Source organism: Natator depressus, chromosome 5, assembly GCF_965152275.1.
Source record: "Natator depressus isolate rNatDep1 chromosome 5, rNatDep2.hap1, whole genome shotgun sequence".
NCBI lineage: Eukaryota > Metazoa > Chordata > Testudines > Cheloniidae > Natator > Natator depressus.
In genome coordinates this window covers 12,139,898-12,162,058 of record NC_134238.1, presented here as the reverse complement: position 1 = coordinate 12,162,058, position 22,161 = coordinate 12,139,898, and the positions used below count along the sequence as shown (strand labels likewise).

The following is a 22,161-nucleotide window of genomic DNA, read 5'->3' as shown; positions in this document are numbered from 1 at the left end:
ATATTGATAATTCATCTCCTAGACCTGACTGGAATCAATAAATCTAAAAGCATGTGGAAAGTCTAGGCCAGTCAGATACCCCACTGATGGAAATTAGTTTGTCTCTATTGGCTTCAGAGCTATGCCAATTTATACCAGCTGAGGACCAAGCACAGTCAACTTCTGCTCTCAGTTACACCTGTGCAAATCCACTGAAGTTAGCAGAGAGCTCAACGTAGCCCGTATTTTAAAAAAGAGTTAACAGGTGAGTTTGGGTGTTAGAGGGATTTTCAGTTGGTGCTGATTTTAACCAAAAACATTTGGCATTTCTAATGCAATATCCTATGTCCCCTTTTGTGGCTATGATCAACAGGAAAACTGTGTAATAATCCTTATTTAATCTCAGATCAAGGCATTTCTCTTAAAAGGATTTCAGTTATCAGAGCAATGTGCAGAAGACTCCTTTGCGAGAACGAGTAGAAAAAGAGGTCAGCGCTTCTGTGAATCCCCCCCACCGCCATTTTCTTTGTTGAAATGCCACATTTCTAATGTTTCTCCATAGCTCTATAACGGATTGAAAAGTAGGACAGCGTTTTCACAGAACATGTTGCTCTTTTGTAAACTGAACTTCAAAGTTTTGACAAAAATGTCGCTGAAATGTCAAGTTTTAAAATCTTTCAAATAGCTCTGTGGCAGACACAGCAACCCAGTAGCTTTGGGGACCTTTGTATTACATTTATGAATGGCTTCTGTTCCATTGTATGGGTCTGGGAGGCAGGGGGGAAAGGGTTACCACGGCTCCTCCAGAAACTAAATGCGGTGGGGAAAGATTAAGGTGGGTCGCTGAAACAGTAAACAACTCCAGGGGCACAGGCGCCGGCTTCCTCCAGGCGTGCTCAACCCCCTGCTGAGCCCCAGACCCCTCCCCCCACCTGCCTACTTCCCCCAAGCCCCTACCCCTGCCCTGCCTCGTCCTGCTCTTAACCCTTGGATGGGGAGGTGGTAGGAAGGCAGCAGGGGTGATGAAGGGAGCGGTAAGCCCAGGGGAGGCAGTGGGTGCCAGGGGCAATAACTGGGGTGGTGAGCCCAGGGATGGAGCCCTGAGACTGGGGAATGGAGCCCGCCACTGCTCAGCCCATGGCCGGAGCCCAGCGCCGAGCAGCCAGAGACTTCTGCTCACCACTCCAGGGCTGAAGCTCGAAGCCTGAGTCCCACCATCCCCCAAAATGGTGGGGAACTCAGTCTGGTTGTCTGCTCCTCCAGTGTTTATGGCTCCAGAGGGGGGCAGGGTCCAACTCCTCCTTGTGGCTCAGGGGAGGGGGCGCTGCTTTGTACCCTCCCCCACAATCACTGCCCAGGAGGCTGTGTGGCCACAAGAAAAGCCTCTGGTGGCCGCATGCAGCCATGGTGGCCGCATTTAAGAAACGCTACAACATTCTGCAAAATGTTCTGGGTTTCAGGAGATTAGTACAATGAGACCTTCATTTATGAAGTCTATAGAAATAAAATTGTAAGATGAGCACAAGGCAACACAGATTTACGTCTTATTAAGACAAGCCATTAAAAATGCAAAACTTGAATTAATTTTGATTAAAACATTTATATTAAAATTGATTCTGTAACATGATTAAAAGCCACAATTAAAAGCTAAATTTAATTTTAAAGAATACATTGCTTGGAATCAAGTGTACTTACATGGGTTAATTTTGTAGAGTATTAGTTAAAGACCTAAGAAAGGCAGGATCAAATTCAGTCCTGTGCAAATCCACTGGGTCAGATTTAGTGATGCAAGTGAGCATAGTTTTACTGGTGGGTATGATTATACCAGCAGTGAGTTTGATCCACTGACCTCATGCATTTGCACAGGTTGTAAGTTGGGGAAGCATTTTGCCCATTTGCTATAATCAATTGTATAGGTTCACTAAAAACCATTTAAATTTCATGGCAAAGGATGCCAAAGCTCACCACAAGCTATGCACATACAGGAATGACTCCTCAAACAAACAAACAAACAAACAATGTGCATCCGCCTCTGAGGTGCAATGCAGAAGCTGTTTAACAGCCCATAGCAAAATGGCACAGTTTAGGACAGAAAGTGGTGAATATCAGAACTGAAACTGTAGGGTGGGATTTAACAGAAAGAATCTGAAACTAAATGCTTGAAGTGTTTGCAAAACTCCTGTTAGTGTCAATAAGTGTTCACTGAGAGTCATATAGGAAAAGAAGAACTAGAAATGTTTAGCTTGGTCTACAGAAAATAAAACCAGTGTGACTTACCAAGCCATGGATGTAACAACAACTGGCAGTAGAAGCCACCAATAATAGTCTTCTTTGTCAGAGAACACAGCCATGAGCAGTCCCACCAGGACCCCATTGTAGCCGAACAGTCCTGCTGCTATGGCCGATCTGTGGGAGAAAGACAATTGACTTGAAATGGTTACTAGAAAGCAATTGGCCCTAAAGGCCCTGTATACACTAGAGCCGCATCCCAGTGAATCAGTCTTTCTTGCACTGAAATGCAATTTCCAGAAGTCCTACATCTGGCAAAGTGACAACATTGAGCTGATGAACAATGTGACCATTCACACAAGTAAGTAGCTGGGGTTAGCACAATTGGTGCCATAGCAATGGTGTTGCTTGGTACCCCATGTTCAGAGGGCAGCTGAAAGTTTGTGGGTTACCCAGCACATTTCTAATAACCCACAGACACTGCATTGTAACAGCAACAGAAAATCTGAACGTAAAAGAAATCTGTTCTAGATTGCACATAACCAGAAAGCTACCCCTCCTTGCTCACTAAACTACTTGAGGCCCCAAACCACAGTCACGCTCCTAATTGATTATTTTACCTGAATATTGGGGCCACAATTCTTCCCTCATGCAACTGCAACCAAAACCTGTGGAGAGAAAGGCTGGTCCAGTTGCTCAGGTGCTGGCCCGAGACTGGAGAGACCCAGGTTTTATCCCGTTTTACCCCAAACTTCCTGTGTGAGCTCAGGCAAATCACTTAGTGTCTCTGTGCCTCAGTTCCCTTTCTGTAAAAATGGCTTAATGGCACTGCCCTACCTCAGGCAGGTGTTGTGAGGATAAACATTAAAGACTGTGATGTGCTCAGGTACAATAGCTGAGGGGAGCACTTGACTGCCCAGATAAAATACCTATAACTGCTCAAATAACACGTCCATCCACTAGCTCTCAAACTGCTTTTATATACTTAACCTCACAACCCTATCATGATGTTTGTTATCAGCTCCATTTACCAGACAAGAGAATGGAGATGCAAAGGGTAAGTGACTTGCCACAAGCAAGACAGTGACAGAGCCAGGATTAGAACCTGAGGTGTTTTATAGTGCTTTTAGCGTACTATACTGTACCTTTCCTGGATTAGAGATTATAGGCCATTCAGTGCAATAACCGTGGTTTATGTAATGCGAGCAAAAGTTTTAACTCACTGTTCAGCATCACCAAAGAACGGATCTGCTCAAACCTGGGCCTTACACACCACTAATGGGTAGCACAATATTTTAAAGTTCAGTTGCCAATTTATTTAAAAATTCCAAATGCAGAGGCCAAACCTACCTGTCCTGGCTCAGAATAAGTGCCGTTAATGTTGAGACAACAGTTCCTGAACAGCCTGTGAGTGTCCACCAAGGATTCTGGATCAACAGACCGGCTAGAATAAGCAGCCCACTGAGTGGGTTGTTGACAAACATCACCTGGGATATTCCCCGTAGGACCCAGTCAATAAACTGAACAACTAGAGGTTTATCTGAAAGAGATCAAATAAAAATTCTGGGAATAAGACATCATTCCAGCATGGCTTTCTTGAAACACACTTAGCTTTGCAGTGTCTGCCTCCATTCTGTTGCCATCAATGTATCAACAAGACTGTAAAACTTGTCTCTGATTTATTGGTGCCTGGACATATTTTGCATCTGGCACATGAAAAAGCTAACTGAGACGTATTGCAGTTGGTAGAGTTCACCACTATCAAGCACTTGGCCAGATTACTAAAGAAGAGTTTATGAAAGTCACAACTAGTCTTTCTTGCAGGGCAGCCAGCATAAGGATTCCACTATAAATTTAATGAGAAAACTAAACTACCGCTGTGTGTAACTCTGCTGCTGAATGGGCTTTAGGCAAGGCTGAAAACAGTGTGTAGATGGACGAGGAAATGTCAGGGAACAGCCCTTTTACCATAGAAAAAATGCAGACACAGAATGCTGAGGTGCAGGTTTCATAGGACAGGTCGTTAAAGGTATTTAGGCACTTAAAGAACGGATGCCTAGAGGGAGTTTCCAGGAGTGTCTAAGCATCTACCTCCCATTGAAATCAATGGAAGTTAGGCACCTAGATACTGCTGAAAACCCCACTATCCCATAACATGTCATTAGGTGCCTAAATATTATTAAAAATTTGCCCCTTCATGGCAAGACATAAGTACATCAGCACAAGCAGTACTGAACTAAATCTTTGTTGCTGACACTTCTGTCCAACTACAAGTTGGCCCACACAATCCTTCAGTTCCACATTTTTAGAATAAGAAGCCCGAGGGCCAAACACAATGATATTTACACTACTCTGCGCAAGTGTGCAAGGAGCTCACAGAAAATGCTAACTCAATGTTTATGCAACTGCAGTGACTATTGTACGAAGAGGGTGAGATTAGTTAATTTATCTTATCCTTTTATCTAAAACCAAACCATTGAAAAAATGACACAAAGCCTTCAAGTTGTTCATGCATCTACTATATGCAACTTCATATTCCTATTAATGCTACCCTTGACGTCTACTTCTGTCCTCCATGGTATTCTATACCCACTGGTTGTGTTTTGTCCCTATATGGACGGTAAGCTACTTGAAACAGGGGCTGCTTTTTATTTTACGTTTGTGTAACCCCCACACCTCTTGGGTGTGGTGTTCTGTCCCATCTAGTGGCACCGAGACCACTTAGAGAGAGAGAATGAGTCTGCTTAACAGCCAGTTGGCTTTTAGCTCATGCTGTAGAGGCTCACGCACTAAGCTCCAGAGGTCCCCGGTTTGATCCAGGCCACCAGCGACCAGGGTCTGTCGGCGTTACATTTGCACAGCACTCATCACAATTATTATTGTTTATTAATAACTGGTATTGCAGTAGCAAATAGCAGCTCCCAGTTCAGAATCAGGGCCCCATTGTTCTAGGTGCTGTAGCCACTCGTTAACATGAAAAGACAGTCCCTGTTCCAAAGAGCTTACAATCTAAATTGGTTTCCCAATCCTGATGAGTGCTTCTTATAATAACAGTAATAACACATGGCTGTTTAGGTGTCTAAATGGCATTTTGCATGTGCAAATGCCCAATATGTGTGGGAAGTCATGGTAATGGCAAGATGACACATTAAACTTTCCTTTCTGAAAATTAAGTGGCTTAGCCAAAAAAAATGTACACCCCAAACTCTGGACACGCTAGTGTTTGCATATGCAAACAGCCTCCAAGTACACAAATCAGGGAGTTAGATGGATTAATGCCCAATATACGCACCCAGAAAACGTTAACATTGCTGTTGGTGTAATGAGCTAGTTGTTATTTATTACCCATGGTGCTTTTCAGATAATCAAAGGCTGTACCTTTCAGCCAGTCTCCACACGCTTTCATTTCTCCTGTTAGATATCCAAGGGTTTTGCAGATTCTTCTTTTGCCACTTTCCACTGGTCTCTGGTCTCTTGTGCTCTTTTCATTGTACATCTTCCTTTCTCCATTATTACCAGTTCTAACAACCTCACTGTCTTCCATATCTTAAGGAATCGAGGAAAGGGAACAATGGATCGCAACTCTCAAACTGGTCTCAGATGTTATTTGCTTTCAACCTCCTAACTTGTGCACCAGCAAATTTCTTCTGTACTTAGGGAAAGATTGTGATACTCTTTTTCATAATGAGTAGTGACTTACCCCTTCAGAAACCCCACTGAAGTCAATGAGACCACTGGTGGAGTAAGGTGCTACCCAACATGAATATGGGTGTGGCAATCTGGCCCTTAAAGAAGGGAAGGGACAGACTGGCTGGAAGAATTCATGTTCCTTGGTAGATGGACACATACATCACTTACTGTGATGCCTGGACCTTAAAGAGTTGGGAGGTTTGGTCCAGAACAATCCCTTGAGATGTTTAAATGTGATTTAAATTTTGAGTTCTTTTTGCTCCACTTCCTCCTTGCTAATGCACCCTGCATCCCACCTTTGCACCCCAAGTCAATCCTTTCCTTCCCTTCACTCTCAGTTCTCTCCACTTATCATTGGTAATGATTTTCAGTAAGTTCTCAGGCACGGCAATGCCTCTGCTTGTGTAACCCACTGATAGGGGTGTGTTACAGGCCCCCCTCTGTGCGTGATCCACAGAGATTTAGAGTCTGTTCCAGCCCCAGCTAAAGATCTTTAGCTCAAGCTGTAGCAGCTCCTGCATTTAGCTCTGGAAGTCCCCAGTGTATCACCTAATGTGATGGCTGTCACACTAGTTTAAATGCTCATGTGTAGAATGATTCCCTTTAGAGACAGGAGCTCCAGAATGCGGTGACTCCCTTCCCAGGGAGCTGGCTCATTAGAAGTGGTCACACCTGATGAGCTCCAGAGAGGGATTTCATCAAGATATAAAGGCTTGCTGCAGGTTGGTAAGAGAGGAAATGTATCACAATGAATTATGAAGCTAGCTCTTGTTTCCAAACTTCTTTATCCATCTTTTAACTCATGCCCCAGGACTCCAAGAGAAGAACTTAAATGTTTAACTGTCAAAGGCAGAACATTGTTAAAGTTAACAGAGCCAATTCATTCTGAATTTTTGAAGAGTTTGAAGTGGAAATCCTTTTCCCTGGGTCTCAAGGCTCAAACGTAAACATTTGCTGTGGACGGAAACCTCACACCAAATGGAGATTCAGCTACTAATATCAGACTCAAAGGCAAAGGCATTTGGAATCCAGGATGAAAAGGAGTTAAGCTAGTTCTGAAAAGTATGTATTTAAATCATTATTTTGCATCTATTTTCCCATAACGGCAGGAGTTAAGACCGAAAGGCCTAGGCTGGATTTTCATTGGACTGGTCACAATATCAAGAACATTGCTTGACTGACTGTAAAAGTGGATGGAAGAATGCAAAGGTTTTTTTTGTTTTGTTTTGTTTTTTTGGAAGCACAAGCGGAGCTCCAATAGTTCCCTGTTTGGAGAACAGAACTGCAGGCTACATCTTAAATTGACCCCTCACTGCTAACCAGAGTAATAACATCACTGAAGCTGGGCAATGTTTTTCTGATTTGCTGTGCATGCATGTCGTTTTGCTGTGCTATCCCTGCACAATATACAGCAATTTGGTACCTTCTGCGTGTTTTGTGTGGCTGTGAAGGGAGAACATATGAAAAACAGAGATTGCACAAGACAGGAGGATGGCCAGGCCCAGTGATATCCAAAGGGCCTTCAAGAGTGATCCTACTGGTCCAGTTAGAGCACTCTGCATTTTTCTGGGCAGTGATACCACTTCCCATAGTTTTAGGAGGAGGACTGGTGAAAGGTGCCACCTCCACCTTAACAGTACTGGAGACAGATGTCCACTATTTATCCAGAGAATGCGTCTGATAGGAGAGCAGCATCAGCCATTGTGTCTCAGCTCTAGCTTGGTGTGGGAGACTCTGTCTAGAGGGCAGAGAGAACTTCAGTCTCCACAGTGCATGCAAACCCTGGTCTCTCTGCTGACACTGCCAACCAGAATTGTAAATAGTGCCATCTGAGAAGATTATTGTACTTTTTAAAGGTAGATCTGTCCCCCCTAAGAAATGGACTTCCATCCCTATAGTGGATTTCACATAGACCATCAATCTGCCAGCAGGTGGGAATGACTTTAGGGCACTTTTCCGACATTCTTGGAGGCAAGAACTATATACCCCAAAACCTGTTTCCATCACCTTCGCCTGGACTTATTTCACCCCCAGATGAAGACTGAATGGAAGCTGTGCATACCTGTTCTTCCAGCAGATCCCAAAGAATCACACTTGGAGGGAGATCTTGGTGTGTGCCGGGAAGGCGTGGTACTTAAACTCAGTGATGGTGGAGCTTAATGCCAACCGGGGAAGTGTCTGTGAAGAGAAAACTACTGGCGGCATCGCAAATATCGCTCAGAGAACATCTGTTCATCCTTCCTGTCATGTCACAAGTGATATAAGCCAGGGATAAGGAAGAGGGAAACAGGCACAGCAGCACGGCATGTAATAGGTAGGCAAAGTGCATGCTTAATTGCAGGCAGGGTCACAGGATCGTTAATTTCCTAATTTTGTCTGTAAAGCATCACACATCAAAATGCCTGTATGTGCAATGAATGCTCATACATCTGTTAGTGGAATATACATTGCACTGCATGTAACATGCCTCCAGAATTATCCTTAGCTTTGCATACAATCATATTGGATATATGTGAGCTAAAACCTGTGTAAGAAATGTGTGCAAAGACAGTCCCACAGAGTGGAATTCATGCATTGGTTTGGCTTGTGTGAGGCCCTCTGTGCTGCACATGTGGGACTCCTAAAAGGCTATGATGAGAGTGACAGACTGGGTCTAAGCTGGCACATCTTTTCTGTAAAAACCTAAGACTGGTCTGACCCAGAATGGCTAATGGTCCATCTAACCCAGTACCCTGTCATCTGACAGTGACCAATGCCACATGCATCAGACGGAAAGAGCAGAACAGGGCAATTTATCAAGTGACCCGTCCCCTGTTGTCCAGTCCCAGCTTCTGGCAGACAGAGGTTTAAGGACACCCAGAGCATGGGGTTGCATCTCTGACCATCTTGGCTAATAGCCAATGTTGGACCTATCCTCCATGAACTTATCTAATTCTTTTTTTAATCCTCTTACACTTTTGGCCTTCACAACATCCCCTGACAATGAGTTCCATAGGTTAACGGTACATTGTGTGAAGAAGTACCTTCTTTTGTTTGTCTAAACCTGCTGCCTATTAATTTAATCTGGTGACCCCTAGTTCTTGTGTTATGTGAAGGTGTAAATAACGCTTCCTTATTCACTTCCTCCATACCATTCGAGATTTTATAGAAATCCTATTCCCCCTTAATCATCTCTTTTTCCAAGGTGAACAGTCCCAGTCTTTTTAATCTCTCCTCACATGGAAGCTGTTCCACACACTAATCTGTACCATTAAGGATGGGAATATGGCTGGCCAAACGAAGAGGCACTGTCCATCCATTTTCACTGACCTTGGCAAACTTTGCACAGGGGGTGCATAAGAAGCTGGTACACTAACTCATATGCATTTGCACAGCACATTTTGCTCAAGAATCTCAAAGCTCTTCACTAGAACCTGGCAACATTTTTCATCTGAAACTTTTTTTTGGTGAAAAATGCAGATTTGGGAACACCAAAATGTTTTGCTAATTTATGTCAGTTTTGACAAATTGTTCATTTCGAAAAGCCACACAAACAAAGAGTTGTTAAAAAAATCTAATGACACATTTTGAATTTCATTTTGAAATGGCTTTTTCATTTCAAATTTCCTTTAATTCAATATTTTTGAAAAATGAGAAAAACATTAAAAATGGTCAAAATTGAAACAACATTTTATGAAAATGAAATGTTTTATTGGATTCAAAATGAAAATTTTGTAGACTTTGATTTGCCAACATTTTCATTTTTGGTTGGACCTGAAATCATATTTTTTTTAACTTTTCAAAATTGCTAATGAACCAGAAAACCCATTATTCACCCAGCTCTACTCTTCGTCCCCATTCACTATCAAAGCCTGTTGTGATTATTGGGCCTACACATTTACTCTAATTGTGAGCTCAACTGTAAAAAGCATCTGAAAGTTCATAAGATGTCACAAACACCCATAACCAATGTTGATGGGAAAAGATTTGAAAGGAGACAGAAAAACTGAATTAGTCTAGGTATATTTGGTGGACAAAATAATGAGGGGATGGGCTATTCTACCCACCATTTTCTTTGTGGATCCTTAAGGAAAGAGACTTTGGGGGCGGGAGGGAATTGGTCCTGCTTTGAGCAGGGGGTTGGACTAGATGACCTCCTGAGGTCCCCTACAACCCTGATCTTCTATGATTCTATGATCTCCCTTTACAGAAACCATGTTGACTTTTGCACAACAATTTACGTTCGTCTATGTGTCTGACAATTTTATTCTTTACTATTGTTTCAACTAATTTGCCTGGTACTGATGTTAGACTTACTGATCTGTAATTGCCAGAATCACCTCTAGAGCCCTTCTTAAATATTGGCGTTACATTGGCTATCTTCCAGTCACTGGGTACAGTAGCTGATTTAAAGGACAGGTTACAAACCATAGTTAATAGTTCCACAATTTCATATTTGAGTTCTTTCAGAACTCTTGGGTGAATGGCATCTGGTCCCGGTGACTTGTTACTGTTAAGTTTCTCAATTAATTCCAAAACCTCCTTGAGTGACACTTCAATCTGTGACAATTCCTCAGATTTGTCACCTACAAAAGACGGCTCAGGTTTGGGAATTTCCCTAACATCCTCAGCTGTGAAGATTGAAGCAAAGAATTAATTTAGTTTCTCTGCGATGACTTTATTGTCTTTAAGTGCTCCTTTTGTATCTCAATCATCCAGGGACCCCACTAGTTGTTTAGCAGGCTTCCTGCTTCTGATGTACTTAAAAAACATTTTGTTATTACCTTTTGAGTTTTTGGCTAGCTGTTCTTCAAACTCCTTTTTGGCTTTTCTTATTACATTTCTACACTTAATTTGGCAGTGTTTATGCTCCTTTCTATTTATCTCATTAGGATTTGACTTCCACTTTTTAAAAGATGCCTTTTTATCTCTCACTGCTTCTTTTACAGTATGCATCTGATGAAGTGAGCTGTAGCTCACGAAAGCTCATGCTCAAATAAATTGGTTAGTCTCTAAGGTGCCACAAGTACTCCTTTTCTTTTTGCTTCTTTTACGTGATTGTTAAGCCATGGTAGCTCTTTTTTAGTTCTTTTACTGTGTTTTTTAATTTGGGGTATACATTTAAGTTGAGCCTCTATTATGGTGTCTTTGAAAAGTGTCCATGCAGCTTGCAGGGATTTCACTCTAGTCATTGTACCTTTTAATTTCTGTTTAACTAACCTCCTCATTTTTGCATAGTTCCCCTTTCTGAACTTAAATGCCACAGTGTTGGGCTGTTGAGGTGTTCTTCCCACCACAGGAATCTTAAATGTTATTATATTATGGTCACTATTTCCAAGTGGTCCTGTTATAGTTACCTCTTGGACCAGATCCTGCGCTCAACTCAGGACTAGATCAAGAGTTGCCTCTCCCTTGTGGGTTCCTGTATCAGCTGCTCCAAGAAGCAGTCATTTAAAGTATCGAGAAATTTTGTCTCTGCATTTCATTCTGAGGTGACATGTACCCAGTCAATATGGGGATAACTGAAACCCTCCACTATTATAATCTCCCTTAGCATTTCATCGTCACTATCACTGTCCTGCTCAGGTGGTCGATAATAGATCCCTACTGTTATATTCTTATTAGAGCATGGAATTATCATCCATAGAGATTCTATGGAACATGTGGATTCACTTAAGATTTTTATTTCATTTGATTCTACATTTTCTTTCACATATAGTGCCACTCCCCCACCCCACGACCTGTTCTGTCCTTCCAATATATTTTGTACCCCGGAATGATTGTGTCCCATTGATTGTCCTCATGCCACTAGGTTTCTGTGATGCCTATTATATCAATATCCTCCTTTAACACGAGGCACTCTGGTTCACCCATCTTATTATTTAGACTTCTAGCATTTGAGTACAAGCACTTTAAAAAACTTGTCACTGTTTATTTGTCTGCCCTTTTCTGATGTGTCAGATTCTTTATGTGAATGTTTCTCTTCTGATCTGGCCCATACTTTATTCTCATCCATCCTCTCCTACTGACTAAACCCTAGAGAATCTCTCTCACTAGACTCTCCTCTAAGAGAAGTCTCTGTCCGATCCACGTGCACCTCTGCAGCAATCCGCTTTCCCCCATCTCTTAGTTTAAAAACTGCTCTGCAACCTTTTAATGCTAAGTGCCAGCAGCCTGGATCCACTTTGGTTTAGGTGGAGCCCATCCTTCCTGTATAGGATCCCCCATCCCAAAAAGTTTCCCCAGTTCCTAATAAAGCTAAACCCCTCCTCTCCACACCATCGTCTCATCCATGCATTGAGACTCTTAAGCTCTGCCTGCCCACCTGGCCCTGCACGTGGAACTGGAAGCATTTCTGAGAATGCCACCATAGAGGTCTTGGATTTCAGTCTCTTTCCTAGCAGCCTAAATTTGGCCTCCAGGACGTCTCTTCTACCCTTCCCTATGTCATTGGTACCTATATGTAGCATGACCACTGGCTCCTCCCCAGCACTACACATAAGTCTATCTAGATGCCTCGAGAGATCCGCAGCCTTCGCACCAGGCAGGCAAGTCACCATATGGTTCTCCCGGTCATCACAAACAAGTGAGCTCTAGCTCACGAAAGCTTACGCTAAAATAAACTGGTTAGTCTCTAAGGTGCCACAAGTACTCCTTTTCTTTTTGCGAATACAGACTAACACGGCTGCTACTCTGAAATGAGCTATCTATGTTTCAAATGACTGAATCTCCCATTACTAACACCTGCCTTTTCCTAATGACTGGAGTTCCCTCCCCAGGAGTGGTAACCTCAGTGTGAGAGGATACCCCAACATCATCTGGAAGGAGGGTCCCAACTATGGGAAGGTTTCCCTCTGCTCCAGTTGACTGGTCTCCTTTTCTGGGCCTTTCATCCTCCTTAACAGCACAGGGGATGTCTGACCGGAGGTGGGACAAATCTACAGTGTCCTGGAAAGCCTCATCAACATACTCTCTGCCTCCCTTGGCTCCTCCAGTTCCACCACCCTGGTCTCCAAAGCCCGTACACGGTCTCTGAGGGCCAGGAGCTCCTTGTATCGAATGCACACATATGCCACCCACCCACAGGGCAGGTAATCATACATGCTACACCGAGTGCAATAAACAGGATAGCCCCCACTCTGCTGCTAGGCTTCTGCCTGCATTCTCTCCTACAGTTACCTAGGTTAATGATAGGATTTTTGTTTAAATAGAGAAGTTTTGTTTATAGTTTAAAGGTTTTAAAGAATGGCAAGTGTACCTCGCCCCTTTCCACACTCCCTCTCAAAACTCCCTGTTAGCGGTCCCTGGTCGCAAAGCTCCCTGGTCGCTTGCTCACTGCTTTATAAATCCTTGGCCTTCTTGATAGCCCTGCCCCCTGACTAAGGCTCAGCCAATGAACAGAGGCTTCTAGATTTCAAACCTTGTTTAGAAGCTCCCAGCTCCCAGCTGCCGGCCACAGCACACGGTCCTACAAACAAACAAACAAACAAACAGACAAACAAACAAACAAACAGACAGACAGACACAAGCTCAGCACACAGCAAGTAACCCCCAAACACAAACACACACTACAGACAGCCACTTACCCCCAGGGTCCCGTATTTGCTCCTCCTTCACCTGGAGAACTCCCTCTTGAAACTCCCTGTCAGGCCTCAGACGCTGTTGGAGAAAGGGATATTGCATGGGGAGGGGAAATAGTAAATGATAAAAATATTTGTGGGTCTGCATCTCCTAATAATAGGACCCAGGAAAGTAAACAGCATCTGAATATCAGCCTATTTATCCACCTCTAGGAAAATGCCAGTGTTCAATGTGGTACTGGAAGTTTATTGCAAAGGTCTGTCTCTGATGCTCTAGCTCCCTCTCGTGACAGCTTGCAAACAGAGCATCAGGATTGCGTGTAACTTAATTACCTTCATTTGGCCTGGGGCTTGATGTAAGCACCATAATTAAATAATTGTAGAACTTGTTAAAAAAACAAAACAATGCTCACTTTGCAGAAAGGCTAATCCACCTGCCTCAGCAGCCCTTCAAGGTAAATGAAGATCAAGCAGATTATAAAATGAGCAGTGTGATGTGGAAGAGGGAGCAGGCAAGTGAGTGGCAGGAACGGCCAAATCCTATTCCTGCTCTACAACGGCTCTCTGCCTTGAAGAGTTTAAGGCTTTATTCCGACTTCCAGCCAAAGTCCACTTAGCACAAGACCTGGGAGTGGAAGGAGGGATTGTCTCTCTGTAATCTCAGGTTTGGGATTGAGTCAATCCTCAATACAAATTAGAGCATCCTCAACTACTGTAAGCTGCGGTTGGCTGTTTATGGACCCAATAGCCAGGACAGTCTGACAGCCAAAAACAGCTGTCGAGTAGGGACAGACCCCTTTTCTCCAGACACATCCTCCACTTATCCCCTGTGCTGAGCGAATGTGTTGGTGGCAAGATCTACTGTGTTTACATCCTGGAACAATGTAAAGGGGCCAAATCCCAATGAAGACTCAGTCTCTTTTCATCTAGAGGAGCAGTTCTCAACTGGTGGTCCATGGCCCTCTGGGGGTCTGTGGGCCCCCCTGACTGAAACCCCAAGCCCTGGCTTCCCCTGCAGGGCTGAAGCCAGGAGAAGCCTGGGGCTGAAGCCCCATCCCTGGTGCCCCCACCCAGGCTGAAGGTGGGAGCAGCGACGGGCTGAACCCCAAGCTCCCTCCCACCCTTCCACTGAAGCCGGGAGCAGCAGGGCTGAAGCTCTGAGCCCATTGGCAGAGTTGAGGGGGCATGAGGGTGTTGCCCCCCCCCAAACTGCAGTGCCTTACCCAGAGTGGGGCAGTCCTGGGGGCAGCTCCATCCCCCCACCTACTCCTTTCCCTCAGCCCCCCTCTGGCCAGATCGTAGGTGGGAAGCCAGAGCCAGGCAGTGCGGGGCAGCTGCTCCTCTGACTAGTGGTGTCATGGAGTGGGCAGCCGTGGCATTTCCCCATCTGCTGCCTGCCCAGGGTTGCAGCTGTTCCTCAGCTCCCAGCCCTCTTTGACTGCTCATGCAGCTGGTCAGCTGCCCAGGCAGGGACCCGGCTCCAGGGCCGGCCGAGCCCTTGGAGAGCAGCCACTGGCACACAGCCCCAGACAGGTGGGTGACCTGCTGAGGTGAGTCGGGTTGGAGGTGGAGCTCCTTACCCGGACCCTGCTTTGTGGAGCTGGCCTGAGCCCTGCCGGCCGTTGCCCCCCCAAAATAGAAGTCAAACTACGCCTATGCCCAAGGGCCCCACCCCTGGCTGGAGCCCTGAGTCTCTTCCCCTCTCCCCCCTTAGCTGGGCCCTGGAGATTTTATAGCATGTTGAGAGGGGCCTCAGAAAGAAAAAGGGTGAGAACCCCTGGTTTAGAGGGCAGCTGCAGAGAAGAGACACTGGACAATCCAAAGGAGGGCATATCACAGAGGTTGTCTCCCCATAACATAATTAATATAGGCTTGTATCTATCACACAATTTTTTTTGTTAATGCCTTTTCCCAGAAGAGCTCTCCGATGAGCCTAACTAGAAGGGAGAGGCTTAGCTGAAACAACGGCTGCCCAAAGCCATCGCCCACACAAACCAAACCTCATTATTGTTCAGATTGGCATATCTCTGCCCAGTGTGGTTCCAGGAGCAGTAGAAACATCACCATTCATACTGCATTTGTGGTCTTGCAAGTCCATCCAGAAGCAGGAAGTGCTGGAAATCTCTGGATAAGGCTGTTCTGTCCAGACTTTCCAGCCATGGTTTGCAGGCTTAAATGTTTCAGATAAGCCTCCAGGCCATGAGGTCCTTAATCCAAAGAGAATGGGACTTCTGAGGCTTGCCAGGCATTGTGATATTTCCTAGTGTGAGGTATACAATCAGAAACTCACAAATTCCTTTATTACTAATGCAGTTGCACCATATGGAAGATGGCAGCCAGCCTATGGAGCCAGTGAATACTGACCTGTCACATCTAACTTGCCCCATTACCATGGTATCTGAGCTCCTCTCAACCATTCTAAAGCATTTATCCTCACAACACCACTGTAGGGTGCTGCTTTCCTTCCCATTATACACCTGAGAAACAGCAGAACATAGGCTTTATGTGGCTGGCCCAAGGTCACAGAGGAAGTCAGTGGCAAGGTCAGAAATGGAACCGATGTCTCTAAAGTCCCTGGCTAATGGCCAAACCACCAGACCATCCTCCCTCTATGTAACTATGTCAGGTGACTGAGGCCAAGAAATAAAAATGAGGCTCTTTCCTGCATTTCTGTGTGTCATCTTTTTATTACAACATGTCAAAAGGAAACTCAGGCGCAAAATAGAGCAAATGAAACCACATGAATCCCTTCCTCTAGAAGGGGACCTAGGACAGAACTGAAACAGATGACTGTAGAGCTTCTAACTTTTCCTGGAAGGAAATGGTGCTGAGGAGAACTCGGAGAATGTGAAATTCTCCAGATTACAATGCATGGCGGACCCAGAGACACTGGCAAACTGCAATATGTTGCAGCAGAAGCATCCCAGGGGATAAATTATTCACAAATTTAAATATTGTGACCCACGCAGGAATGTCACTGCTTCTTCCCAACAAGCCAGGTAAGATGCTTGAACATTATGCTACAGACCTATTACATAACAAAGCTAAGTCATACGGAATTTGAACAGTTAACAAATGGACTAATTAGAGACCGAATCATTTGTGGTGCAAACGATTATCAGGTCAAAGTGGGGGCTACTGGGAGACCTTGCAGAGAACAGCAGGCTATTTGGAGAGCCAATGAAAACTGTGTTTCCCACACGAAAGTGTTAACAAGCAGTAAAAGAAATGAAGTGCATTCAGTTAAAAATACACAACAAGGCATTAAGAAAGAATATAAGATCAAACAAATGGCTTTTCTTTGCAACAAACAGTATTGCCAATCCCAAGCTTTCGAAAACCATGAATCAGGACCCCTAAAATCATGAGATTGGCCCGTAAATCATGCAATTTTACAAAATAATAAATGCTGCGTTCTTTTTATTCACCTACTGAGATCTGAGCCTTTGGAGATCATGTTTTCAAGCTTTTCTCTGCACCCATGAGGGCTAGAAAACTTACTTTATTTATAATGAGATTCTTGTGTAATCACCTGACTCCAGGAGCTGGGGCTTCAAAAATATCATAAGACTCCGATAAAATCATGGGGGTTGGTAACACCTAAAATGTGGACACCATGACCAAAAAATGCTAAATTCAAGGGATGTGGTGAAAGAAAGCATTCTGTAAAAGGGTGCTGCTCTCAGCACAAATTGCAAAGGAAATCAAAAGCAAGTAAAATTCATGAGTGCACAGCTGGAGGGCAAAGTTCCGGTACAGCGACAGAGTGCTTGGCTGAGTCATAATGAATCTACGAAGCAAGGCTCTACAACAGATTGGTTTGTGACACTGGAAATAAATGAACAAAAAAGAGACTTTCAAAATAGCTACTGGGGCTGAGTGCAATGCAATCACAGCAAGAGGGTACAAAATGATTAGTGACAGCTCTTAAACTAAAAAACTAAGCTTGTTTCCTACAAGCGGCATTAAATAAACCCATGCAGCAAAGCTACACTGGCATGTCTGTATAAGGACAAATGCCACCCGTCAGAGTTTGGAACCAGGCCATTTTAACTTGGGTGGCTAACTATGACTATTAGAAAAAGGCTGGCTGGAAAAGAAGGATTCTGTTTTGTGAGAAATGTTGAGGCTTCAACATTTGTTTTTTGTGCTGGACTGGAACAAAACTGAGACCTTTGGAAATGTTTAGTGCAAAAAAAAAAAAAAAAAAAGAAGCCCAGAATAGCAAATAGCCTGCGGGTAAAGGCACGCACCTGGGAGACCATGAGTGGTGTCTCTGCTTGGATTCAAGTCCTGGCTCTGCCTGAATCAGAGCCAGGCCTTGGACTTGGGTTTCCCAGAGACCACGTGAGTGCCCTAACCATTGGGCCACAGAGGTTATGTCTACACAGCAATCAGCGTTGGCTGATTGGTGCTTGCAGGGCTCAGACTGCTGGGCTGTAAAATTGCTGTGTAGATGTTCAGACTTGGGCTGGAACCTGAGCTCTGGGACCCCACTTCCCCCTCTTTCCCGTGGGTGCTCGACCCCTCCTCTGCCCTGGCCCTGCCCCCAATCCACCCCTTCCATGAGGCCCTGCCTCTTCTCACCCTTTCCCTGCCCCCATTCCAACCCCTTCCCCAAAGTCCCCGCCCCAACTCCGCCCCCTCCCTGCCAATATTCCAACTCCTTTCCCAAATCCCCGCCCTGGCACCGCCTCTTCCCCGCCTCCTCCCATGAGCACGCCACATTCCCGCTCCTCCCTCCCTCCTCCCGGAGTGTGCTAATGCTGCCAAACATCTGTTTGGTGGTGGCCGGGCGGGAAACACTGGGAGGTAGGTGGAGGAATAGGGACATGGCATGCTCAGGGGAGGAGGAGAAGGAAGTGGGGCGGGGGGTGAGGGGAGCTTGGCTGCCGGTGGGTGCAGAGGACGCTCTAATTTTTCCCCATGGGTGCTCCAGTCCCGGAGCACCCACGGAGTCAGCGCCTATGCCCTGAGCCCAAACATCTACACAGCAATATTTAGCCCCACAGCTTGAGTCCACTGACCCAGGTCTTTTATTCCAGTGTAGACATACTCAGAGTCTTTCTGGCTCAACGAATATTTGAGTATTTACACACATTGGAACAGCTCCAACAGGAGAGACTGACTCTACAGCCAAGTGATCCAGGCACTCACCTTCTGCTTCAGAGCAGGGACTTGAACTTAGGTCTCCTACAGCCAGGTGAGTGCATCAGACTCTTGAATATTCTGGGGTGGGCTAGTCAATCTGGCCAGGTGTCCCCCTCCTCATTCCTGCACCTGAAATTTTCCTAACAAAAACATTTAGTTGAGACCAACACATTTCTGATAAGAGTTTTGGTTTTGACGCATCAGCTGTAGTATCTCACACACTCACAACTGTAGCCTCAGAATCCTGTCATGTTTTTATCCTAACTTCAGTCCGAGGAGGTGGGGAAGTGCCATTATCCACATTTACAGATGGGCAACTGAGGCACAGAGAAACGAAGCGGCTTGAAACAGGGAATAGAACAAGACTTAATTGGTACTATTTGAACAGAGCTGTGAAGGTATAAAGTATTTTCTAGCTGCTAGATATTCTTTATTAATAAAGTAGCAGGGCCGAGTGGATATTTTAAGGCACAAAGATCCTGTTTTCTGCATATGGTCTTAGTTATAAAACCAAAGGGAAAACAAATAGAGAAAATATGAAATATAAACAGCATTGCTGCTCAATAGAATGTTTTTCAGCATTTTCCATGAGGCCTCGACTGCTCTGCAAGGCAGATTGTAAAACAACTTTACAAGCCACATTTATACTACGAGCTACACTTATTGAAGTCCATTTCAAACACTTGTTCTGCCGGCCAAATTCCATAAATTAAACACTTGTCCAATAACACATACCTCTCTACTTGGATCCTCTATTTTGTTTTTGGCTTTATAGGTCTCTCTCTCTCTCTTTTTTAAATCCGTTGAGAATACTAACGAAAAAAGCCTGCTTGTTTTAGACATGGACCTTAAGAAATAAACCAGCAAAAATAAAATCGAAATAAAAAGAGACAGAGAGAAAACAGTACAACCTTTCAGCCATTCATGCCAGCTTACTAAAATAAGACTTTTGTTCCATTATTTTACATGTTGATGCCACTGATAGACGCCAAATGACTGAAGCAAAGAAGCTTCTCTCAAGGTCCATTTCTGCAGGACAACGCGCAGACACAGCAACATCCGTTCTAAACAAAATCAATGCCTTTCTTAATCAAAGAAGATATGCTGAAAGGATGAAGAGGGAATAAGTTCTGTTAGAGCAGTGGGTTAGGCATCACAAATGGGTTCTCTCTTCAACTCACAAGGAAAGCTTGGGTAAGTCAATTACCAGTGACTCCTTTCTGCCTCAGTCTACCCATCCATGAAATGGGGAAATACTTTTTACCTGCCTCAGATGGGTGTTTTGAGATTTAATCCAGGGCCTAATTGTGACTTGGCCTAAGTGCCTGTGCAAGAGAGTGAGAAACCCCCTGAGACGGCTACATGGGCTACCTACACACTTAGTGCAGGGATGCAGAAGTAAGTGGGTCTATGAGGTTTTCCTGCTCCCCAGAGCAGGTGAGTGGGGAAGGGTGGAGACTTGGCTCCACTTTCCAGCCAGTGCGGCTGGGCTGATGTAAGGAATGTTGTAAATTTCTTCTGGTAAAAGCCAGAAGTAAATTACTACTCCCTGGAGCAAGGAGAAAACAGGGGAGGGATTTTGCCCACAGGTGGTATCTCTAAGGCCTAGCCTGAACTGTAAAGGGTTTGTTGATATAGCTATCGTGGCAAACCCCCTTTTTGGGGACACAGTGTATACCAGCCATAGAACTCTCTTGCTGGTATAGCTTATTCAGTTCCCTGGAATATAACAAGCTATATCAGGAAAAGGACTTTTTTTTTTTATATACTAGTTTAACTGCATCAACACTTGGGCTTTTGCTAGTTGGTCAAGGTGGGTAAAAAAAAGAAAGAAAAGACAATGCTGACCGACATGGCTATGCCACCAAAAGTTTTAAGTTTAGACCAGCCCACAGTCACACGGTGTCTGCTTCTGGGGCTACTCCTAGATTGGTTAAGTTCAATGCGCCACCGTGTGCTCATGGCCGTGCCTAACAGTGAAGTCTAGATTGTGAAAGGTTAGATTCTGCCACCACTACTCACCCTGAGGTGTATTCTACTTCACAACTTCTACTACTTGCTGAATCTCTCCAGAAAGTGCTTTGGGCTCCTTGGAGTTGGATGAAAGTAGCTATATTAGTTCAATGTTTTAATAGAGTAACCATCCAGGTACCTCTTCTTTTAATTCACATCACCTGCTTTTTAATAGAAAGTTAATAGGAACTTTCTCCTTTAGATTGCAACAGCTTAATATATGTTTCCCTGGTAACTACAACACCATGAGCCTTCCCTGAAAACCCCATTGGGTTACAGGAATGTAATAGAAAACCACAGAGGGCAAATATAAAGCAAACTCATTGATTCTTTTTATTTTAAATTCTGGCAGAGACATAAACATTTATAAAAAGGAATTTACATGTAGAAAAGCAGGTGTTTTCATCATGCAGATCAAAGCATGCATTTGTCTTGATTTATTGGGTTCGGTCTCAGCAAACTTTCGAGACATCCAGGTGACAATATTTAAGAAGCTACAGAAGCTAAATATTTGAACCTTTGAAGTCTGTAATGTTGCGCCCCTTACAACACAGACATTGCTTTCCTCTATATTGCCTATGCGACTTAGCTTTATATTTCAAAGATTGTAGACAATGAGTCACGCTCCCCAGCAGTGCTACCAGTGCTACCAGTTACAGACTTGTGTAAATGGGAAAAAGTATGGTGACTTGCACAGGAATTCTGATACCACAGTGCCAAGGGTGGCATAAAAACCCACATAGGTAATTTTGCCATTCACTGGAAGAGCAAAATGAATGGACCTTATAGACTCAGGGCATGTTCTAAAGCCCACTGAATTCAGTGGAGAGACCCCCACTTACTTCAATGGGCTTTGCATCAGACACTAACATGGAGGAAGGGGGAAGAACAAGAAGGGTGTCAAACAGGAGGGTGTAAGAAAGAGTAAGCTCTATTTAGCGACTGCACAGTTGCTGACCCCCCACCCCGCTCCGACTAAACTGGCATGAGTCTACTGGCCCATAACTCTTACTATACTGGTGTAAATCCACAGTGTGGTTGCACTCCATATGAATCTATGAAAATATGCTAATGAGTGTGAATATAATGTAACTGGAATATGCTTCATGCAAAAGGTCTCTTGTAAGGTATCGTTACAAAGTTTATAATCTATTGAGTGTGATCATCCAATTGTATGAATGTATCATTCTTGTATCTGAAACTAGGAATCTAAAAAGAAAAGGAGGACTTGTGGCACTGAATGCATCTGATGAAGTGAGCTGTAGCTCACGAAAGCTTATGCTCAAATAAATTGGTTAGTCTCTAAGGTGCCACAAGTACTCCTTTTCTTTTTGCAGATACAGACTAACACGGCTGCTACTCTGAAACCTGTCATAGGAATCTAAAATATAACTCTGACGTCCTATTGTAGTTATGCAAAGTGTGGGCCATTAATGGTGATTTGGAATCTTGATGGCTCCCATTAACCAGGACAATTGACTGTAGATGGCTCTGTTTACTTGCAAGCCTTCCTGTGAGTCAGGCTGGAAAGAACGAAGGC

At 44.2% G+C, this 22,161-nt stretch overlaps 1 protein-coding gene across 1 annotated transcript in view; it reads right to left on the bottom strand.

The window, feature by feature from the left end:
* LOC141987193 (urea transporter 2-like) overlaps nt 1-22,161 on the bottom strand; it is a 243,472-nt gene that overhangs the window by 29,917 nt on the left and 191,394 nt on the right. The window contains exons 2-5 of the mRNA XM_074952308.1: nt 13,464-13,536; nt 5,587-5,754; nt 3,559-3,748; nt 2,257-2,385 (exon numbers count right to left, since the gene is read on the bottom strand). Coding sequence (XP_074808409.1) covers nt 2,257-2,385; nt 3,559-3,748; nt 5,587-5,754; nt 13,464-13,536 — 560 coding nt within the window. The remainder of the gene's footprint in view (nt 1-2,256; nt 2,386-3,558; nt 3,749-5,586; nt 5,755-13,463; nt 13,537-22,161) is intronic.